The 18,530-nt window shown below is 53.4% G+C and overlaps 1 protein-coding gene across 1 annotated transcript in view; it reads left to right on the top strand.

Annotated features, from left to right (window-relative positions):
* Positions 1-17,887, top strand: part of Pmepa1 (prostate transmembrane protein, androgen induced 1) — a 52,226-nt gene extending 34,339 nt beyond the window's left edge. The window contains exons 2-4 of the mRNA XM_076571286.1: positions 9,603-9,757; positions 16,164-16,214; positions 16,434-17,887. Coding sequence (XP_076427401.1) covers positions 9,603-9,757; positions 16,164-16,214; positions 16,434-16,955 — 728 coding nt within the window. The 3' untranslated portion in view covers positions 16,956-17,887. The remainder of the gene's footprint in view (positions 1-9,602; positions 9,758-16,163; positions 16,215-16,433) is intronic.
* The last annotated feature ends 643 nt before the right edge of the window (positions 17,888-18,530 follow it).

Below are 18,530 nucleotides of genomic sequence, written 5' to 3'. Positions count from 1 at the left end.
TTCAATACACACTGCATTGTGCCCGGGCTCAGCCGAGCCTTTTGTCCCAAAGCCTTGGAAACAGAACTCCGGTTCACTTCCCTTCTCCTGGGTACTGAAGTCCCGACTTATGTCGGGAAATACTAGGCCCTTGAAGATCAGTAATTGAAAATACATGTTGGTTTCCAGGGAACGCAGTCACCGGGCCAGGGCATCATGGGTCCTGTTGTTGGCCAACACTCAGAAACTCACATCCACAAACAGACATGGGTTACGTACAGGGGTCTTTTGAATATGTCATTAAGATTTCTTAAAATGGTGAATATAAACAGGCATGGTGCATGGGCCTTCAGCTCCAGCACTTGGGAGACAGGTGGATCTCTGTAAGTTTGAGGCCAGCCCGATCTCTATAGGGAGACCCTGTCTCAAAAGAGAAAATAAATAAATGATGAATGCTTCTCTTCAAGAGGCCAACAATGAGCCTTAAGAGATGCCTCGGAAGGCAAGTATGAGACCTGAGTTTAGACCCCAAAGCCCACATAAAAAAGTCAAACATAAAAACGCTTGAAGATGGCTTTGTTGTTAAAAGTGTGCTCTGGTCTTTCAAAGGACTCAGTTGATTCCTAGTACCTGTGTTGGTCGGGTGGCTCACAACTGCCTGTTATAACTCTAGCTCCAGAGGGACCCAACGCCTCTAGATTTCAAGGTTACCTGCACTCATGTGCACACATACACAGGCACTAATGCAAAAAATGGAGAAATACAAAAGACAGGAACACAGTCTTGCTGTTTCACAAGGCACCATTCTTAATTCAATTTTTTACATTTTTTTTCTGTAAAATGGGTTTCTGTCATGTGTCCCTTTCTTCCTGTGTGACCATAGCTGCTTCCTTCCCTTGGCAGCCTTGTGAGCCAGCAGCTCTCATCTGGAGTGACTTGTGCCCAGGGCACATCTGGAAGCATCTAGAACCACATGTAGATGTCACCAGGGAGGTGATGGGGCCTCTTGCATCTAGTGGGTGGACCAAGTCCAGGAACGCTGCTGGGCACCCCTAAATATACAGAACAGCCCCCACGGCGGGGACTGTCTAGCCCCAGACATCTCACACTGAGACTGAGTGGCCCTCAGACAGACAGACATCATCTTTTGACTGGTGTTGTAATGGTGTGCGCCAGGTTTGTTGGGTGACATTGAGATGACATCTAGCTGTCCACTTCAGAAATACTCCATGTGGTGTGACACCCACCCCCACCCACCCCCACATCCACGTATGCTATCAGCAGAGGACTCTTCTGTTAATTCTGTCAGGTGCCGCTTTGGAAGTTAGAATTGCAGGGTTGGAAGGGTATGAGCATGCTTGACTTTAGCAGTGAGGGCCAGGGTGCCCTTCCGAAGCCGTGGCTGTCCACACTGCCACCAGGCTCCTGTCCCGAGCCCTCCTACCGCCTTTGCTCAATGAACTGTGTCCATCTGGCTTATTTTAACTATCTTTGGGGTACAGCCCCAGTCACATGGATGGAGGCACTCTCTCACCGTGAATTTCTCTGCCCTGTCAATAACTCATGAACAGGATTGACGCCGTGCTGACAGCGGGTGTTTAAAGATGTTCAATGCCGGTGACAATAGGAAAAAAAAAGCCCATTAGTTCTTTCCATTTGGGTAATAGCAAGAAAGATAAAAGGCGCGGCTTTGCCTTCCCTTATTGAGGCAGCATTTAATCACAAGGCTCTCAAGTGATTAGACAGGCCTGTCACCTTCCTGGGACTCCTTATTTCACAGGCCTGTTCCTTGCATGCACATAAAGTCTCAGCGCTCAATGCTGGCCTCCCGAGTGGCCAACTCCTGCATGCTTCAGCGGCTTAGCATGGAGGTCTGTGTTTCTCTGCAGTAAGTGGGGAACCTGGCCTGCACTCTGCCACTGAGGGAGAAGGCAACCCACCTCTACCTAACAGTCTTTTGTAAGCCAGGAGCGAAGCAAGCAAGACCAGGCTGGTAGTGTAGAGCTGACCCTGTCTCCCCTCTGTGGTTTCTAAGTGCCTGTTGGTGTTTCCTCCTCCAGTGGGCAGATCCCTTTGCTCTCCACACCCTGCTGGGCTCTGGCTGAAGGGATTGTGGAGCTGAGGTATGCCTGGCCATTTTAAGTTTTCTGCCCAGAGGAGGGGTAAGCCCAGGGCTCCCCAGTCACTCCAGGAGTTTGAGGAATGGACTGAGCCTGGAAAGGAGGTACAGGGATGTGCAGGTATCATGGTCCGAGAGCAGAGCTTCTTAGGGCCCAAAATGCCAGTCTTGATTCTAGCAAGGAAAAGAAGATGGAGAGTGGATGAGAGCCTGGATAGATGGATGGTTGGATGATGGACAGACAGATGTAAACATGGTTGAATGGGTGAGTAGGTGGATGAGGATGGGCGGATAATAGATGGGTGGGTGGTAGATGGAAGATATATCAAGGAAAAAATACTGAGATATGGGAAGCCAGATGGGTCCCGACCACTCTGTAAAACATGATGGAGCAGCAACGCTCTCAGAGCCTTCTCATGCTCATGATGTGTAGAATGTGAAGTCTCGGAAAGGTACCTCTGTCTCTGGAATCTTCTCTGCATTGAGGCTAGGCCATGGGCCATTGGCTCTCATAGCGTGGCGATGTGGATGTGGCCAGATAAAGAGGGGAGGTAAGGGAAATGATGATCTGTCTCGGTGCACCCATGGGATCCTGGGGATGCCCAGTGCCCCTTCCTGTCTTGCTGAGGGTATACGAAGTACAGCAGCTAACCTGTTCTCACCTTCAGTCCCAGACATCACCCCTCAGCAGTCCTTACCACACAGGGGTGAAGGTTTCAGCAGAGAGATTAGGTTAGGTTACTTTGGAAATGGACGTGTTCCTTAATTGTCCCCTCTGTCTTGTACTATAAATGTTCATGTTAATTCATATAAATGTATATGTTCATAACTGTCATATGCAGAAGTGCATCCATGGAGGGGACATCTGGGTTCCCATAATGGTCATTTTGTGTGTACCTCCTGATCTCTGTGCCCCCCTCTCCCAAAAGCAGAATCTGTGTTAGAAAGTCTACCTTGATTTTTAACGGAATACATTCGTGTATGCCCGCGGGTGTGCAGGCCCAGGCATAGAGGCCAAAGGTCAACTTCTGGTGTTGTGTCTCAGGGTTTTTTTGAGGCAGGCTCTTTGGTTACGAGAGGCCAGCTGGCCGATGGGCCCTAGGGATCAGTGCTGGGACTGCAGATGTGTGCTGTCCGGTCCAGCTTTTCACAGGTTGAGCACTTGACCAATGAGCCGTCTCCCAGCCCTTAGCTTTTAAAGCTAAGTGGGCCCATCCTGTTTGGTGACCTCATGTCAGTGTTTCCTGGCCCCATGGCATGCTTCTCATGCTGCCTTGGCTGTTATCTGGATCCCAGTTGGTTTCCACTTTTTGTGCAGACCCGCAGAGGCACACTAACTCTTTCACAAGAGAGAACACGTGCATTGATTGAACAGGTGTATTACACGCACTCTTCTGAATATTGGGGCCACCACAGAGAGTAAATAAGCTCAGACCAATGTTCTAGAGAGCAAGGCAAGAACTGTGGGTCATATAGAGAATTCTAGATGAGTGCCACATAGAAAAACAAACCGAAGGGTTGGGGTCCTCAAGTTTGGGTGCAAAGAACTGTTTTAGATAGTGTGCCCTGGGGGACACCTCCCTGAGCTGCTGGTGTTGGGGCAAAGACCAGAAAGTACTCATGGGAACAAGCATGTGAGTGTTTAAAAAAAAACATCATTCCTAGAAGCAGCAAGGGTCCTGATGGGGGCACACGGTGGCTGCTGCCTAGCAACAGAAGACCTGTGTCAGAGGAGAGAGTTCCATAGTGGGCTATCAGGAGAAATGGACTTGACAAGTGGATAGCAAAGAATGAGTTTGAACATCATCTATTAGGATTGCTAACCCAGGCTAGGATTGGAACCCAGGATCTTGGAGTGTTGACCTCATTCCTATGTCTGGCTTGGTGTCTGTAATCTCAGTGAGAGGGAGAGGCAGGAGTCAGAAGGTCAGAAATATCCTTGACTGTATATCGAGTTTGAGGCTAGTCTTGGCTACATAAGAACCTGTCTCAAAACAAAACAAGCCAGGTGTAGTGGTGGTGCAGGCCCTTAACCCCAGCACTTGGGAAGCAGAGGCAAGTGGATCTCATGAGTTTTGAGGACAGCCTGGTCTACATAGTAAGTTCCAGGACAACCTGAGCTACAGAATGAGACCCTGTCTTAGCAGGGGGAAAAACAAAACAAAACAATGACCAAAACCCAGAAAAGGCAACCAGGAGTGGAGGCCCTTCCTGACCTGACCTCGAGCTGTGTCTTTTCCTCTTGCTTTTAAGGTAGCAGTGACTGAAGTCGCAGGGTGGGGGTGTCACTTTGCCATTCAAGGTCACCTGGCCAGAGCTAGGTACCTGGCAGAGCCTGGAAATCTGTCCTGAAAACCAGAAAAGACAGCACAACCTGCTGCCTGCTCCCCAATCCTTCAGAGGAAAAGCAATTAAAAAAATCACGAAAGTTCTTACACTAAGAAATAAATGCGCCTTCGGGGTGTTTGAATCGGCACCCGAGAGATGGCAAAGCGATTCCTTTGACGTCTGGTCTAATTTTACTTGAATTCAAGGGCATGGGGGAGCCAGTTCATATTCAAATACAACAGCCAGTGGGGGAGGGATGTTGATGGAGTGGCCGGAACCCCAGCGACTGGGGCTCCTCGGAATGACAATGAGGCCGCCCGCCGGGTCTCCACCAGGCGGGCCTAACGAGATTAGATTTTCATAAATTTCAGACGGTGCAGATTCCTAATTCCTCCGTGTGCGGCCAGGAGGCCAGACAGGGCCGGGTGCGGGCTGCTTGTTAACTAGGAAGGAGGCCGCTACCCTCCCCTGAGGTAGACCCAGGGGAAGGCTTGCGGAGAGCATCTGGTCTAGGAAAACCTACTAAGGCTAGTGGGAGCCAGGTGGATCTGCCCGGCTCTCCAGCCCCCACTGCGATCCACCCTTAACTGGAAGCACATCTACCCTGATACCAGGTGGTTGGACCCATTTGCTCCCCACCCCCAGTTTGCATTGGGAAGGAGCTGTCGGCTAGGATTCAAACCCGGTTCTTTCTCCATGTAGTATAGCTCTGGCATCTAGAGTAGGCACCAAAGATGTTGACAGAAAGGATGCTACCTTGACTTTAACCAGCCGGAACTGAAGAGCCACTTCCCTGGGACGAAGGCAAACTCTGCCCATGCTTCGATTAAAGGTGTGCACCACTACACCCAGTTTGGTTTGTTCTGAGACAGGTTCTCATGTAGCCAAGGCTAGCCTTGTCAGCACCAGGGACCAGCTGTGGAGGTCTCCCTTCTTGCCACACAGAATGGCTCCCTTCTCACTCCTGCCTAAAAGTTTGATAACTGTGCTAGGATGTCATTGGCTTCCTTTTATTATTTATTGACAAGGTCTCACTCACCCTGTGGACCAGGCTGCTCTTGACCTGGCATCAATCCTCCTGCCTCACCCTCCCAAGTACTGGGACAACAGACATGAGCTACTATGCCTGGCTTTACTCCATGTTCTCAGCCTTGCTGCGGGCAATGTGGCCTGGACCTTGTGGCATGGTTTTGCTTCGTCTGTCCAGCCTTGCCGGGGATGGGTCCAGCTGAACCTGGCCTCCATGAATTGCTGAGGAGGCTGTCCATACACCAGGTGTGTCCATCTGTAGCCTGCCTTGGAAGTACCAGGACTCTTGTATTCTCCTATGTTGCTTCAGTGGGTGTTGGGCACCCTGTGCAGTGTGAGAGCCTTGCGCGGGCATCTCCTGCCCTGCTCAGTGGCCAGCCACATTCAGCACAAGCCATTGCTCGACATCTCCATGGATTTGGTTTCATGTTTTGGATCCATGTTTCCTCCTCCTGGTTTATGAATTTTCTGGGTCTGTGTCTTGCTTAAAGTGGGTAGTCCTGGAACCAAGCAATCACATTTTTGTGTACAGAGTCCTCCCCTCTCTTTGGGGAGCAATTCTCCTGCTTTCTGGACACAGGAACCCAGACTTGTCAACTCCAGCTGGCCCTGCAGGGGCCTTGTCCGTTGTCCCCACATCCTGGCTGCTCCTGCCAGTCCTGCTGCCTCGGCTGTCTCCCCAGTCTTCCCGGGGCCCCAGACCACCCCACGAGGAGTGTAGCCGCCTCTCCAGTCCCTCAGGCAGCCAGAGACCAGGAACAAAGGCTGTCTACACCTCCCTGTTCCCTCTAGGCCTGATGTGGGCAGAAGCCCTGGAAACAGCCAGAGGGGGTGTCTCAGGACAGGGTGAGGAGTGCACAGAGTGGAGGGGAGGGGTTGAGGGCCCTTTGGGGGAGTGTGGGTGTTATTGCACAAAGCGCGCCCTGTGTCCCTTGAATGCTGCACTTTATCCTGGGTTCCGACAGCCAGACTGGAGTACCCAGCACGTTCAAGCCAAGCCGCCCAGCCCCAGCCCCACCTCTCCTGGGGAGACATTTGTGTGGCTGCAGTGACCTGGTGCCCTCACCATTGCTCTGCTCAGGCTCTGTACCCCACTAAAAGGGGTACCTATTTGAAGCATAGGTGAATCCCAACAGAACCCCTTAGCTGACCTTCTCCACCGTACCCCCGCCCGGCTCCTCCAGGGTGAAGTGAGGCTGAGCCTAGTTCAGGAACTCCAGCTGCAGCCCAGGCTTGGGTTGGAGTCCCAGCTGTGAGAGCTTGGAGTTTATGAGCCTCTCCTTCACGGTTCTGTTTCAGCTTGAGGACTGCCCTCCGATGGGGCCTGAGAAAGCCCTTACGTCAGGGGAAGGGCAATCTCAGCCTCACAGATCTTCAGTAGCAGGGTGGGTCCTGCCTAAATGATTTTCATAGCACATGCAGTGACCAGTGGTGTGACGGACCAGTGGGTCTGGTGAGCAGCTGTGGGGGTGTCGGCAACAGAAAGGGAAGCCAGTATTGTAGAGACTGGCTGGGGCTGAGGGGCTAACCTGGGACAGTGGGAGGCCCTGTGGGCATCTACCCATTCACATAGCTGGGGCTGAGGGGCTAACCTGGGACAGTGGGAGGCCCTGTGGGCGTCTACCCATTCACATGGCTGGGGCTGAGGGGCTAACCTGGGACAGTGGGAGGCCCTGTGGGCGTCTACCCATTCACATGGCTGTGGCTGAGGGGCTAACCTGGGACAGTGGGAGGCCCTGTGGGCGTCTACCCATTCACATGGCTGGGGCTGAGGGGCTAACCTGGGACAGTGGGAGGCCCTGTGGGCGTCTACCCATTCACATGGCTGTGGCTGAGGGGCTAACCTGGGACAGTGGGAGGCCCTGTGGGCGTCTACCCATTCACATGGCTGGGGCTGAGGGGCTAACCTGGGACAGTGGGAGGCCCTGTGGGCGTCTACCCATTCACAGTACGGTGCCCGCCTTGAGTGTACTGTTGGCCCTGCTCAAGGCGATGAGGAAACCATGGAAGAGAGTTGATCCTGCTAGGGTTTGAGGTTTGGGCCTTGGTGTCTTTCAGCCGCTCCTCCTCAGTTCCTGCCCCTGGTTAGCGCAGAGCTGACTTACTCTTGCAACTGAACTTGTTGCCTTGGGGTCCCTTCCCTCTTTTGCATTAGGGAGTGCTCCCCCTAGGTCTTCCCTCCAAGACTCATCACAGTGCCTCCACCTCCATCAGGGCCTTTGGGGTTGACAGTTGTCTGCCGAATCCAGTGCCCTGGAAGGCTCCTGGAATCCTGCCTGTTGCTGGGGGCTCTGCTGGCACCAGCTGTGGCCAGCTGCTGAGCCTCAGCCCACTGGACTCGGCAGAACCACCCGCCTAAACAGCGTCAAAATAGCTTCTTCCCTTCCCAGCGCTGGAAGGCCCTTCCTCTCTCTAGGGGAGAAATAAGCCAAAACCAAAAACAGGAAGAGAAAAACATAAGGATCCCAGTATGTGCAGTACCTGGTGTGACTGTGTGGTGTGTGTGCTTACGGGCTATCTGTGTGGTTGTGTGGTGTGTGGGCTTATGGGTTATCTGTGTGGTTGTGTGGTGTGTGGTATATGGGTTATCTGTGTGGTGTGTGTGTGTCTATGGGTTATCTGTGTGGTGTGTGTGTGTGTGTCTATGGGTTATCTGTGTGGTTGTGTGGTGTGTGGGCTTATGGGTTATCTGTGTGGTTGTGTGGTGTGTGGGCTATCTGTGTGACTGTGTGGTGTGTGGGCTGTGTGGTTGTGTGGTATATGGGTGATCTGTGTGGTGTGTGTGTGTATGTCTATGGGTTATCTGTGTGGTGTGTGGGCTTATGGGCTATCTGTGTGATTGTGTGGTGTGTGGGCTATCTGTGTGTGGCTGTGTGGTTGTGTGGTATATGGGTTATCTGTGTGGTGTGTGTGTGTCTATGGCTTATCTGTGTGGTGTGTGTGTGTCTATGGGTTATCTGTGTGGTTGTGTGGTATATGGGTTATCTGTGTGGTGTCTGTGTGGTGTGTGTGTGTCTATGGGTTATCTGTGTGGTGTGTGTGTGTCTATGGGTTATCTGTGTGGTTGTGTGGTATATGGGTTATCTGTTTGGCTGTGTGGTGTGTGTGCTTATGGGTTATCTGTGGCTGTGTGGTGTGTGTGTGCTTACGGGTTATCTATGTAGCTGTGTGGTGTGTGTATGAGTTGTCTTGTGTTTCCTGGGGTGTCTGAGGTGTGAAGCAGGGTTGGCCCATTGCTTACTGAGGTATTTTCTGGAGCGTCAGAATATTGAGGTGTGGTTTGGGGGATGCATATGGGAGTGTTAAAGTGTGGAGCAGTGGGCTGTTTAAGGGGTGTGGAAGGTCTGGGGTGTTTGAATTGAGATGTCACTCCATGAAGTGTCAGGGTGTACAGGACGAACATACTTTAGGCTGTTGTTTTGGGGAGTGTAGGAGGGTTGGAAGGTTGAGATGAAGAAGAGCATGGGGTACGGGACTGTTATTTTGGGGTGTTTAGGAGGGTTTGGGTGTATGTCAGAATGTTGACATAGAAACTTGGGGCTGCTGTTTGGGGAGTGAAGAAGTGCTGGAGGGTTGGAATATTGGGCTGTTGGGTGTGGGGGGGTTGGGAAGTTGGTGGGGAGTTGGGGTGTGTGGGAGTATTGGGATGTTATTTTGAGATACACAGGCGGATTGGAATGTTGGTGGCGGGGAGGGCTGGGGTGTGTGAGAGCGTTGGGCTGTTGTTCTGTGGGTAGGAAGGTTGACGCGTTGCTTGCTGGGGTATGTGACTTAGTATACTGGGGACCCCTGCACTGGGCTGGTCTTGTGTGCATGTATTGCCTCTGCTTCTGTTCACAGCCTACTCCAGCATTCCCTCGGCCCCCATGAGCCCTCTCTTCCCCACAGTGTTCCCCAGGCCCCATAAGTGAAGGGACTCCAGCCACAAGGGGTCTAAAACACAAGTCCCTTTCTGAGAGCCAGGCCATGCCTAGCATCTCTGAGGACAGAGACTGTGTCTCCATGCATGTCGTGTTTGGAGCCAGGCCATGTTCTGGGCAGGCTCTCTGAGCTGCCTCCTCCCCTTGCCTGAGTTCTCAGCCTTATGTAGATGGAGCCTTTGGAGGCTGGCCCTAAAGTCTCATGTGTCTGTCTCTCTGCCCCACAGCGGAGTTGGAGTTCGTGCAGATAGTGGTCATCGTGGTAGTGATGATGGTGATGGTGGTGATGATCACATGCCTGCTGAGCCACTACAAGCTCTCAGCCCGCTCCTTCATCAGCCGGCACAGCCAGGCCAGGAGGAGAGACGACGGGCTGTCCTCGGTAAGTGGCTGCTGGGGCTGCCGCCTGGGTTTCCGGCTGCGCATAGCACTCTGACTGAACAACCGCATCACCCTACCTGAGTGCCTCAGGAACCAGGATATGGGCCCAGAAACCCCTGACTTCCCGCAGTCAGCAGAACAGGAACGCCTCGTGGGTCTGGCTCAGCCTGCTCTGAGGTGCGGGCGGGCGGGAGGCCCAGGGGTGACTGAAGGTTTGGGCTGGAGGAATGCGCACCTTCGAGGCAGACGTGACATGTGCCTGAGCCTGAGTCCCCAGCACAACCCTGGGGCAGCTAGAGCAGAGAGGCTTCTGCTGCCTTCCCAGAGCAGGGAGGAGGTGTCAGGTATGATTGTTGTGGGCTTCCAGAGCCCCTCTGAGGAGCCCCACTGTGCAAGGCAGGACTAGAATTCATCTTAACCGCCGCTGTTACAGACTGAGTGGGAACAGGGTTGGGGGGAGCAGGGAGACAGGAGACAGCCAAGGGGAGACAGCTAGGGTGTGTGGTGGCAGGTCAGGCCTCCCAAGGCCACGGAGAAGCTAGATGACATGGAGCAGAGAGACAGCAGCTGGTGCTCGACCGGGTGCCCCCAGTCCTGTGGCCGTGACCTAGAGAGAAGGAGGTGGCAGTCCTGTCCTCTCGCCAACATGCCACCAGCACTTGGGCCCTGTAGTCCGAGTGCCTTGGGAGGCCATGGAAGCAAGTGGACCCGCAAGAGCCTCTCCCTGGGCCTGAATCTCATCTGGCTCCTCAGGTATGATGAGCCAGCAAAGGCACCTCCTGGGTAATTCAGGCTCGACATAGTAAGCTAGCCATCTCTGGCTGGAAGGCTGCCTCATCCACGTGATGTCTCACCCGCCAGCTCCCGGCTGAGGGCTCCCTGTGTGCCCAAGCTCCCCTGGCACAGGAGACAGCCAGGCCCGTCCCAGGACTGTGGGTGGCAGGAAATCATACAGAGGCAGGGGCTCCACATAAGGAGCTTCCGGCTTGGGGGAAGCTGTGGGTGAGAGCTGCTGGTGAGCAGCTCTGAGGTCCAGCTTTATGGCCGGAGACAGGATGCTCCTGAGGGAGGGAGGACCAAATCAGTCTAGCCTTGGATAAGAGTTCAGGGGCTCAGCCATCCTCGGAGCCCAGAAAGCAAGCATTCCTATGTGTGCTGGGCCCCTTGTTAGCCTGAGTGACACTGTGTAACTAGTCACAGGTCATTTATTTACATCCTACCAGGGTCATTCACCTAGTGGTAACCTTAATGCACCCAGAGGAGCCGCTTGATCTCTATGCAAGCAAGCAAGTGTACGTACACACACACACACACACACACACACACACACACACACACACACACGAAGGGCTTCAGCAAAGCTGGTCTTGGTACCTCTGGGGATCCTAAAACTGCCCTCTGTGGTACTGAGGAACAGTCATACTGAGCCTGAGGGGACCCTGGCTGACATAAGCTTGTGTTTTGATGCATCAGCACTGTGAGCATCAGGGACTTCCTGGGACTCAACAGCGTCCCCACCGGACTCCAGAATCACTGCCCGTGGGTGGCACTTGTCTTCTTGACTGTGACATGGGGCCCCTCAGGTGTTCACCATCACTGACAGTGGCATGGAGGGAGCTGTCGTCTCTTTGTGGCTCACAGTGCCGGACAGGACGTGGCTGTGGGGCAGGCAGGCAGTGGCAGGGGAGAGCTAGCGCGTGTGCAGCCCCAAGGGGCAGTCCGGCTCCAGGATGGCTCAGCAGGTGCTTGGAGGATGGCATGAGATGGGCCATGCTGGGCAGAGTGCCCCGGTTTTGGGGGATGTCCCAGGCTGGCAGAGGCACCTAGAGTCTAAGAGTTAAGCCAAGACAGAACTGCCCGTTGCCTGAGACAGCAGGGCTGTCCCTGGCAGCTTTGGGCATCTCCGCTTGCGTCAGGCCCAGTTTCAGGGCGTCACGAGTTCATCTGGGCAAGAACTGTGGCAGAGACACAGGCACTCCTGACGGAAGCCCAAGACACATCCTGAGGGCAAAGCCGGCACCTGCTGTGTCGGAATCCTGCCTGCCATGCCCTGGCTCACCTGGCTCATTTGTTATCTCTGTTACCTAGCAACGGGCACCGCCATCTGCCTGGCAAGTGTTCTTCACACAGCACCAGCCCTGAGCTACGTCCAGGGCTCCATTCCTTAGAGGAGAAACTGGAGCTCAGAGAGGTGGAGCACTTACCTGAGGTCAAACAGCTTTCACGGCAGGGTTATGTGAAGATCCCACAGCCCGCTGTGGGGTGTGGTCAGCCAGGGGTGTGGAATGAGAAAACAGAGAGGCTCTGGGTGCAGATGGTGGAGGGGGAGGAGCTTGTTCTGCATGGACACCTGAACTCAGCGGCTGAGAGAGACAAGACTATGGCCCTCCTCCCCAGGGCCACCTGGCTGGATAAACAGGGAGCCCAGGGGAGGCCTGGAGCAGAAGGTGACAGTTCCCCTGGGACTCCCTCTCTTTCCTACGTCTCAGATGTCAGCTTTGTGACCTCCCAGAGAGACCTAGATACAATTGTCTGCCTGGGCTCAGTGTGTCACGCTAGGCTCTCCTGCCCATCCAGGCCTTGGCCCTTGGATCTCTCTGGCAATGGCTACTTTTGAAGGAAGCCTAGGAGTTGGGTGTGAGTAGGCTACAGTTTCGTCTCAGCACACCTGCCTTATGCGCTGGTCACCTCTCCCTAGACCCAGAACAGCAGGTGAGAAACCGCCTGGCTGACGGTCTCAGTCTTCTCTTGCTGTGCCACACTGGCCAGGTTGCTCTCTGGGGGGCTTTTCCCATGTGATAAACAGGAAGAAGGCAGGAGCAGGAGGGTCGGGGGGGGACACACATGCCCACCCCCAAGCACCCACCCGCTGTCTTCATGTGTCCATTGAGACCGTTGGTCCCTGCCTTGCCTTCCTGTCTGCCCCTCACAGCCTGCGCCTGCTCCCATTGGACTTGGCTGGATGCACCACTTCGTCAGAGGCTCCCTGTGGAGTGTGGTGTGTCAACAAGGTCACTGCAGAACAGGAGCTCGCCTAGGGCCTAGGTTGAAGCCATGCTTTATCTTCTCATGACCCTTGGCCTAGGCCTCCTGCTTGCCATGGAGCCCAGCCTGCCAAGAGTTCATGTTCTGGGGCCAAAGGCAAAACTATAGTAAGACCAGATACAGGGGTCAGCCAGAGTGGGAGCCAAGGCCTACATCTATACCCAGCTTCAAAGAGATTCAGGCTTTTCTCAGCCTGTGTCGGGGTGGGTCCCAGCTTTCTTTCCACCTGCCAGAGGTTTGCTTTGCAGAATTTGATGGTGACTCATTGCCCACAGGGTGGGACTTTTGTCACCGTGGAGCTGAGGGGACAGTCAGACCCCTGCCTGGAAGCAGCCTGAAGGGACTTTCTAGGCAGGTAGTAGCTCTTGATCTGGAGTTGGAGTTAGGTGGACATCATCAACAAACTGGCCTGGCCCAAAGGCTGTATGCCTGGGTTTGTGAATAAAGTTTTATTGGTGCACAACCATGCCTGTTAGTGTCTGTGAACTATTAGGGTTTAACAAAGCAGAAACTGTTTGGAGTTTTAGTTTTTTCTGGTATCATGTTTTTGGTTATTCTTGGAGAGTTCATGCGTACAGAAATGTTATTCTGACCCTTTGTGGAAATGGCTGGCAGATTCCTGCTTTGGGGAAGTCCAGGGAGAGGCTATGGAGAAGCCGTGGTGAACTTGGGCAACCCAATTGAGAAGTCATCGCAGAACAGAAGCCAGCACCCCAGCCAGTGTCAGGAGCAAGAAGGAGTCCCGGAGCTATCATAGGCCAAGGAACACAAAGTTCTAGAAGAGGGAGGGGCTGTCCTCCACCTCCCCCCAGCAGCTGCCTGAAGCCCTAGGGTTGGGGAGTACTAAGTGACGGCTGAGTGGTGGCCGAGGGCCACACCTTAAGTGTGTGCTGTGAACCACACTAGACAATAATCATGGGGGGGTAGTATGGTAGCCCTCCCGGTAAGACTGCAGCTTTTCAGAGAGTGAGGCATGTGGACAGGTCACGGACAGAGAAGATGAGGTTGTGTGCAGGAGACAGTGAGGCATGTAGACAGGTCACGGACAGAGAAGATGAGGTTGTGTGTAGGAGAGAGTGAGGCATGTAGACAGGTCACGGACAGAGAAGATGAGGTTGTGTGCAGGAGACAGTGAGGCATGTAGACAAGTCACGGACAGAGAAGATGAGGTCGTGTGTAGGAGACAGGCATGTAGACAGGTCACGGACAGAGAAGATGAGGTCGTGTGCAGGAGGGAAGGGCTAGTGTTCCAGTCTGCTTTTCTGTTGCTGTGATAAAACGTTGTGACCAAAGGCAGCTTAGATGAGGAAGGGGTTACTTCAGCTTACACTTCCAGGTCACAGTTCACCATTGAGGGAAGTCAGGACAGGAACTCAGGCAGGGAGGGACCTGAAGCAGAAACCATGGAGGAGCGTTGCTTGCTGTCTCTCTCTCCAGCCATTGCTCAGCTAGCTCAGGCCAGCTTGCCCAAGGATGGTGTCACCCACAGTGGGCTGGGCCCTCCTCGTCAATCATCAATCAAGACAGTATCTCACCAGCTGGCAATAGGCCAAGCTGATTCAGGCCAGTTTTCAGTTGAGATTCCTTCTTCTGTGTGGCTCGAGGTCATGTCAAACTGACAATAAAAATTAGCCGGGACAGCTGGGATCGGAGGGATCGGAGGCAGGGGAGGTGTACATTGTACATGCTATAGGCCAGGAAACACTTGGGAGGGCTTTGCTGGCAGGGTGGGCCTGGCTGCTCCTCCTGAAGGCTGAAGGAAATGCAAAAGAATCTCAGCAGATTGGTGGGAGGGTGTGGGTAGGAAGGACTGGGCCCAGTGGGCGGGGCATAGGCAGAGCAGAGGCAGGACCCTGGGGTGCAGCCTATGAAGCCTGTGGAAACCTCCTTGCAAGCCCTGCTGGCTGGGAGACCAGCTCAGGCCTTCACTATCCAGCAGGCAGAGGTGCCCAGGCATGTGGACTGGGTGGCTGTGTCGGGGAGGGAGAGCTGAGGGAGACTCCAGTGGGTGGGGTGAGGACAGCAGGAGGAGCTGGCAGGAGACACCCGTGGGTCTGGCTTGTACATCTTAAAGGCAGCTGGGCCATTCACTGTATGGGAGACAGTCTCCACGTGCAGGTGCGGTCCCAGAACCGCCTAGTGGCCACTGGGTGAACTGCCAGCCTCTGCAGCTTGGGCAGGGACTTTCTTCCCAAAACTCAGGGAAGTAGCAGCCCAGACCAGTTTGATAGAAGGATGTGTTCGTCTGGATTGCGGTGGTGGGATGTCCGTATTTGACCGGATTGTAGGCTTTGAATGTTCGAGTGCATTACTTCTGTAGGTACATCTCAGTGAAGCCGGAATTAAGGCATCCTCTCCCCAGGCTGGAAGTTACACCTAGCCACTCAGGGCAGCTCAGTTCCCTCCTGGGATGCCACAGCAGAGGACATGAGCTTCGGGAGTGACAGTCCTCACACAAATGACTCCGTGTCTGTTTATTAATAAAGACGTTTGAGACTCTAGAGCAATGATTCTCAACCTTCCTAACGCTGCGACCCTTTAATACAGTTCCTCATGTTGTGGTGACCCCCCCCAACCATAAAATTATTTTTATTGCTACTTCATAACTGTCATTTTGATACTGTTATGAACCGTAATGTTAATCTCCAATGTGCAGGATATCTGATATGCAACCCCCAAGAGGGCTGCCACACACAGGGTGAAAGCCACTGTTCTGTAGAGACTTGGACACTCAACATCAACAGGAAACTGGCCCCACAGTACAGCAGTCAATCCACACGCCCTGTGGCACATGCTTAGCATGCTGAGACATGTCATACCTGGTTTCTGTCAGTCTGGGGGTGGGGGCAGTGGTGGCACCTGTCACTTTCTCATGTATCCTGAGGGTCAGGTGATTGTGACATTCAACATGGAGTTCACTAATGTCTCCAGCCAAGTGTATGTATCCACATGTTCAGATGCTGAACCTGCCAGGTCAAAGTTAAGCATTTTGGGTAAGATCATGTAGGGAGCAAGCAGTTCTGGAAGAGAAGGCAGGCGGGAAGGCCATGTTGGGCTTCCTTATCAGCCAGTTACAGATTCGCTCTAATGCCCAGGGGAGCTGCCTGTAGGCTTTGGGGGAGGGTGTCTCTCACAGATGACGTGTGTGCTTTGAAAGCCTGACAGGACAGTAGCGGAAGCTGCAGGAGAAGCCAAGAAGGCCGATGTGATCTTGTCCTTGACCACACAGATGTGGGGAGGGTGGAGGATGAGAACTGGATGGGCCCAAGACTTCAGGATGAAAAGTTTGTGTCTAGGATGGGTGGAACCCTGTGTCAACAGCTCTGTCCACTGTTGACCCTGTACCCCTTTCCACTCTACAGGAAGGATGCCTCTGGCCCTCCGAGAGTACGGTGTCAGCCGGAATGCCAGAGGTAAGGACACGCCCCACCTCCCCTCCTGTAGTAAGTACCCTTGCTCTCAGAGCCTCCAACTCCAGGGGCGCCACCCGCAGCATCTGCAGCTGGCCCTGTTTCTAGGAGTTCCCGGGGGTTCACCTGGGGCAGCCCCTCCCGAGCCCACAGCTCAGTCTCTGGATCTGGGGACCCAACCTGAGTCTGCCTCCCTCCCTGACCCTGCTCTGCCCCCTCCAGTCACAGGTCTATGCCCCGCCTCGACCCACTGACCGCCTGGCTGTGCCCCCCTTCGTCCAGCGGAGCCGTTTCCAGCCCACCTACCCCTACCTGCAGCAGGAGATTGCCCTGCCACCTACCATCTCACTGTCTGATGGGGAGGAGCCCCCACCCTACCAGGGTCCCTGCACCCTCCAGCTACGGGACCCTGAGCAACAGCTGGAGCTGAACCGAGAGTCTGTGCGTGCACCCCCCAACCGGACCATCTTTGACAGCGACCTTATGGACAGTGCCATGCTGGGAGGCCCCTGCCCTCCCAGCAGTAACTCGGGCATCAGCGCCACCTGTTACAGTAGTGGGGGGCGCATGGAGGGGCCGCCCCCCACCTACAGTGAGGTCATCGGTCACTACCCAGGGTCCTCCTTCCAGCACCAGCAGAGTAACGGGCCGCCCTCCCTGCTAGAGGGGACCCGGCTCCATCACCCTCACATTGCCCCCCTGGAGAACAAGGAGAAGGAGAAGCAGAAAGGTCACCCCCTCTAAGAGTGGGGGCCGGGGCACCTGTAGGCAAAACAGCAAAAACACTCCGCACTTAAGAGAGAAGAGAGTGGAAGGCAGGGGACACAGGCCCGTGGCGTGTGCCCGCTCTCCTCTGTGTATAAATATTTACATGTTCTGTGTGGTCTGAATGCAGAAGCTCAGAAAGCTTGCAAAAAAAAAAATATCACGTTTCTTTGTTGAGCCGTGTCTTGAAGGCAAAAGAGAAAATCCTCCACTAGTCTTTTCTCATTGTTCTTAGTTGAGCTCCATGTGTGAATGCTTAATTTCTTTTGTTTATGATGGTTTCACTTAACTTTAAAGACATATTTGCACAAAACCTTTGTTTAAGATCTGCAATATTATATATATAAATATATATAAAATAAGAGACACTGTATGTGGGAGAGCAGGAGTATTTTTGTACTAGAAGAGGCCTATTAAAAAAAAAAAAGTTGTTTTCTGAACTAGAAGAGAAAAAAATGGCAATTTTTTGAGTGCCAACTCCGAAAGTGTGTATTACCTTGTAAAGAAAAAAAATCCTACAAAGCAGGGGTTTAGAGCTATTTATATAAATGTTGAGATTTTGCACTATTTTTTAATATAATATATCAGTGCTTGTTTGATGGAAACTTCTAGAGAGTGTGTTGAGACTTGAAGGAGAAATGTTGAGCTCAGCCTGAACAGAGCAGTGGGGATGTCCCTCCGTGTCTCAGAGGGCCCCCCCACCCCCGTGTAAGAATGGTGGGCTCCCCGGGGCCATGCACCTGCAAGCCAACGGATGCTTCTGTCCAGATAGGCTGTGAACAGTTACACATTCCCTGCCGAAGGGGACCCGTGTTGTCCCTCTGGGTTACAGCTGAGTCAGGACTGCCCCCACAGAGGCACCTGATTCCAGATGCCTTTCCCAATATGAAAATAAACTGTTACCGAAGGAATCTTAGTTTTTTCTTCCTCTTTAAAACACAGAAACTGAAGGTTCAGTGGAGGGGGCAAGGTGTGCCCCAAAAGCCAAAGCTGCTCCCTGCATTTGGTTCCAGGGGATCCAGCGGCTCGCTTCCCGCAGAAGGGGCTTGGACACCAGCGTTCCGAGGTTGGGACGTATGCAGTTCTACGCTGGCATGTAGGAAAGACCCGGGGTGTTAGCTACTTGACCTCAGACAATCTGTTTCCACTCTATATTGATTTTCACTTCAAGAAGCCAATTAGTAGTCAACCCAAGATGGAAAGGGACAGTTGCCCAAGTGTCCCCTCCCAGGAAGCCCAGAAGGGTTAGGAGAGATTGCCACCACCACCAGCCCTTACCTCAGGCTCTAGAACAACTTGCCCTTCTCTCATTGGCACCGTTCCCTTCTACCCAGAAATGGTTGTTTTTGATGTGAGCGTTTGTCTGTTTTCGTCACTCTGAGGAGCTTAGGATCTCATTTCCAATAGTTTAATTAGTACATGGGGTGTGATGGGAACTCTAGGAGGATTACTCTTCTGTCTTATGTGAGTGCAAGAGAAAATGTGTGTGTGTGTGTGTGCGCGTGCGTGCGTGCGTGCGTGCGTGCGTGTGTGTGTGTGTGTGTGTGTGTGTGT

This window comes from Peromyscus maniculatus, chromosome 4 (genome assembly GCF_049852395.1).
Source record: "Peromyscus maniculatus bairdii isolate BWxNUB_F1_BW_parent chromosome 4, HU_Pman_BW_mat_3.1, whole genome shotgun sequence".
Taxonomy (NCBI): Eukaryota; Metazoa; Chordata; class Mammalia; order Rodentia; family Cricetidae; genus Peromyscus; species Peromyscus maniculatus.
The sequence above is the reverse complement of the archived record's forward strand: the minus strand, read 5'-3'. Positions and strand labels throughout refer to the sequence as shown.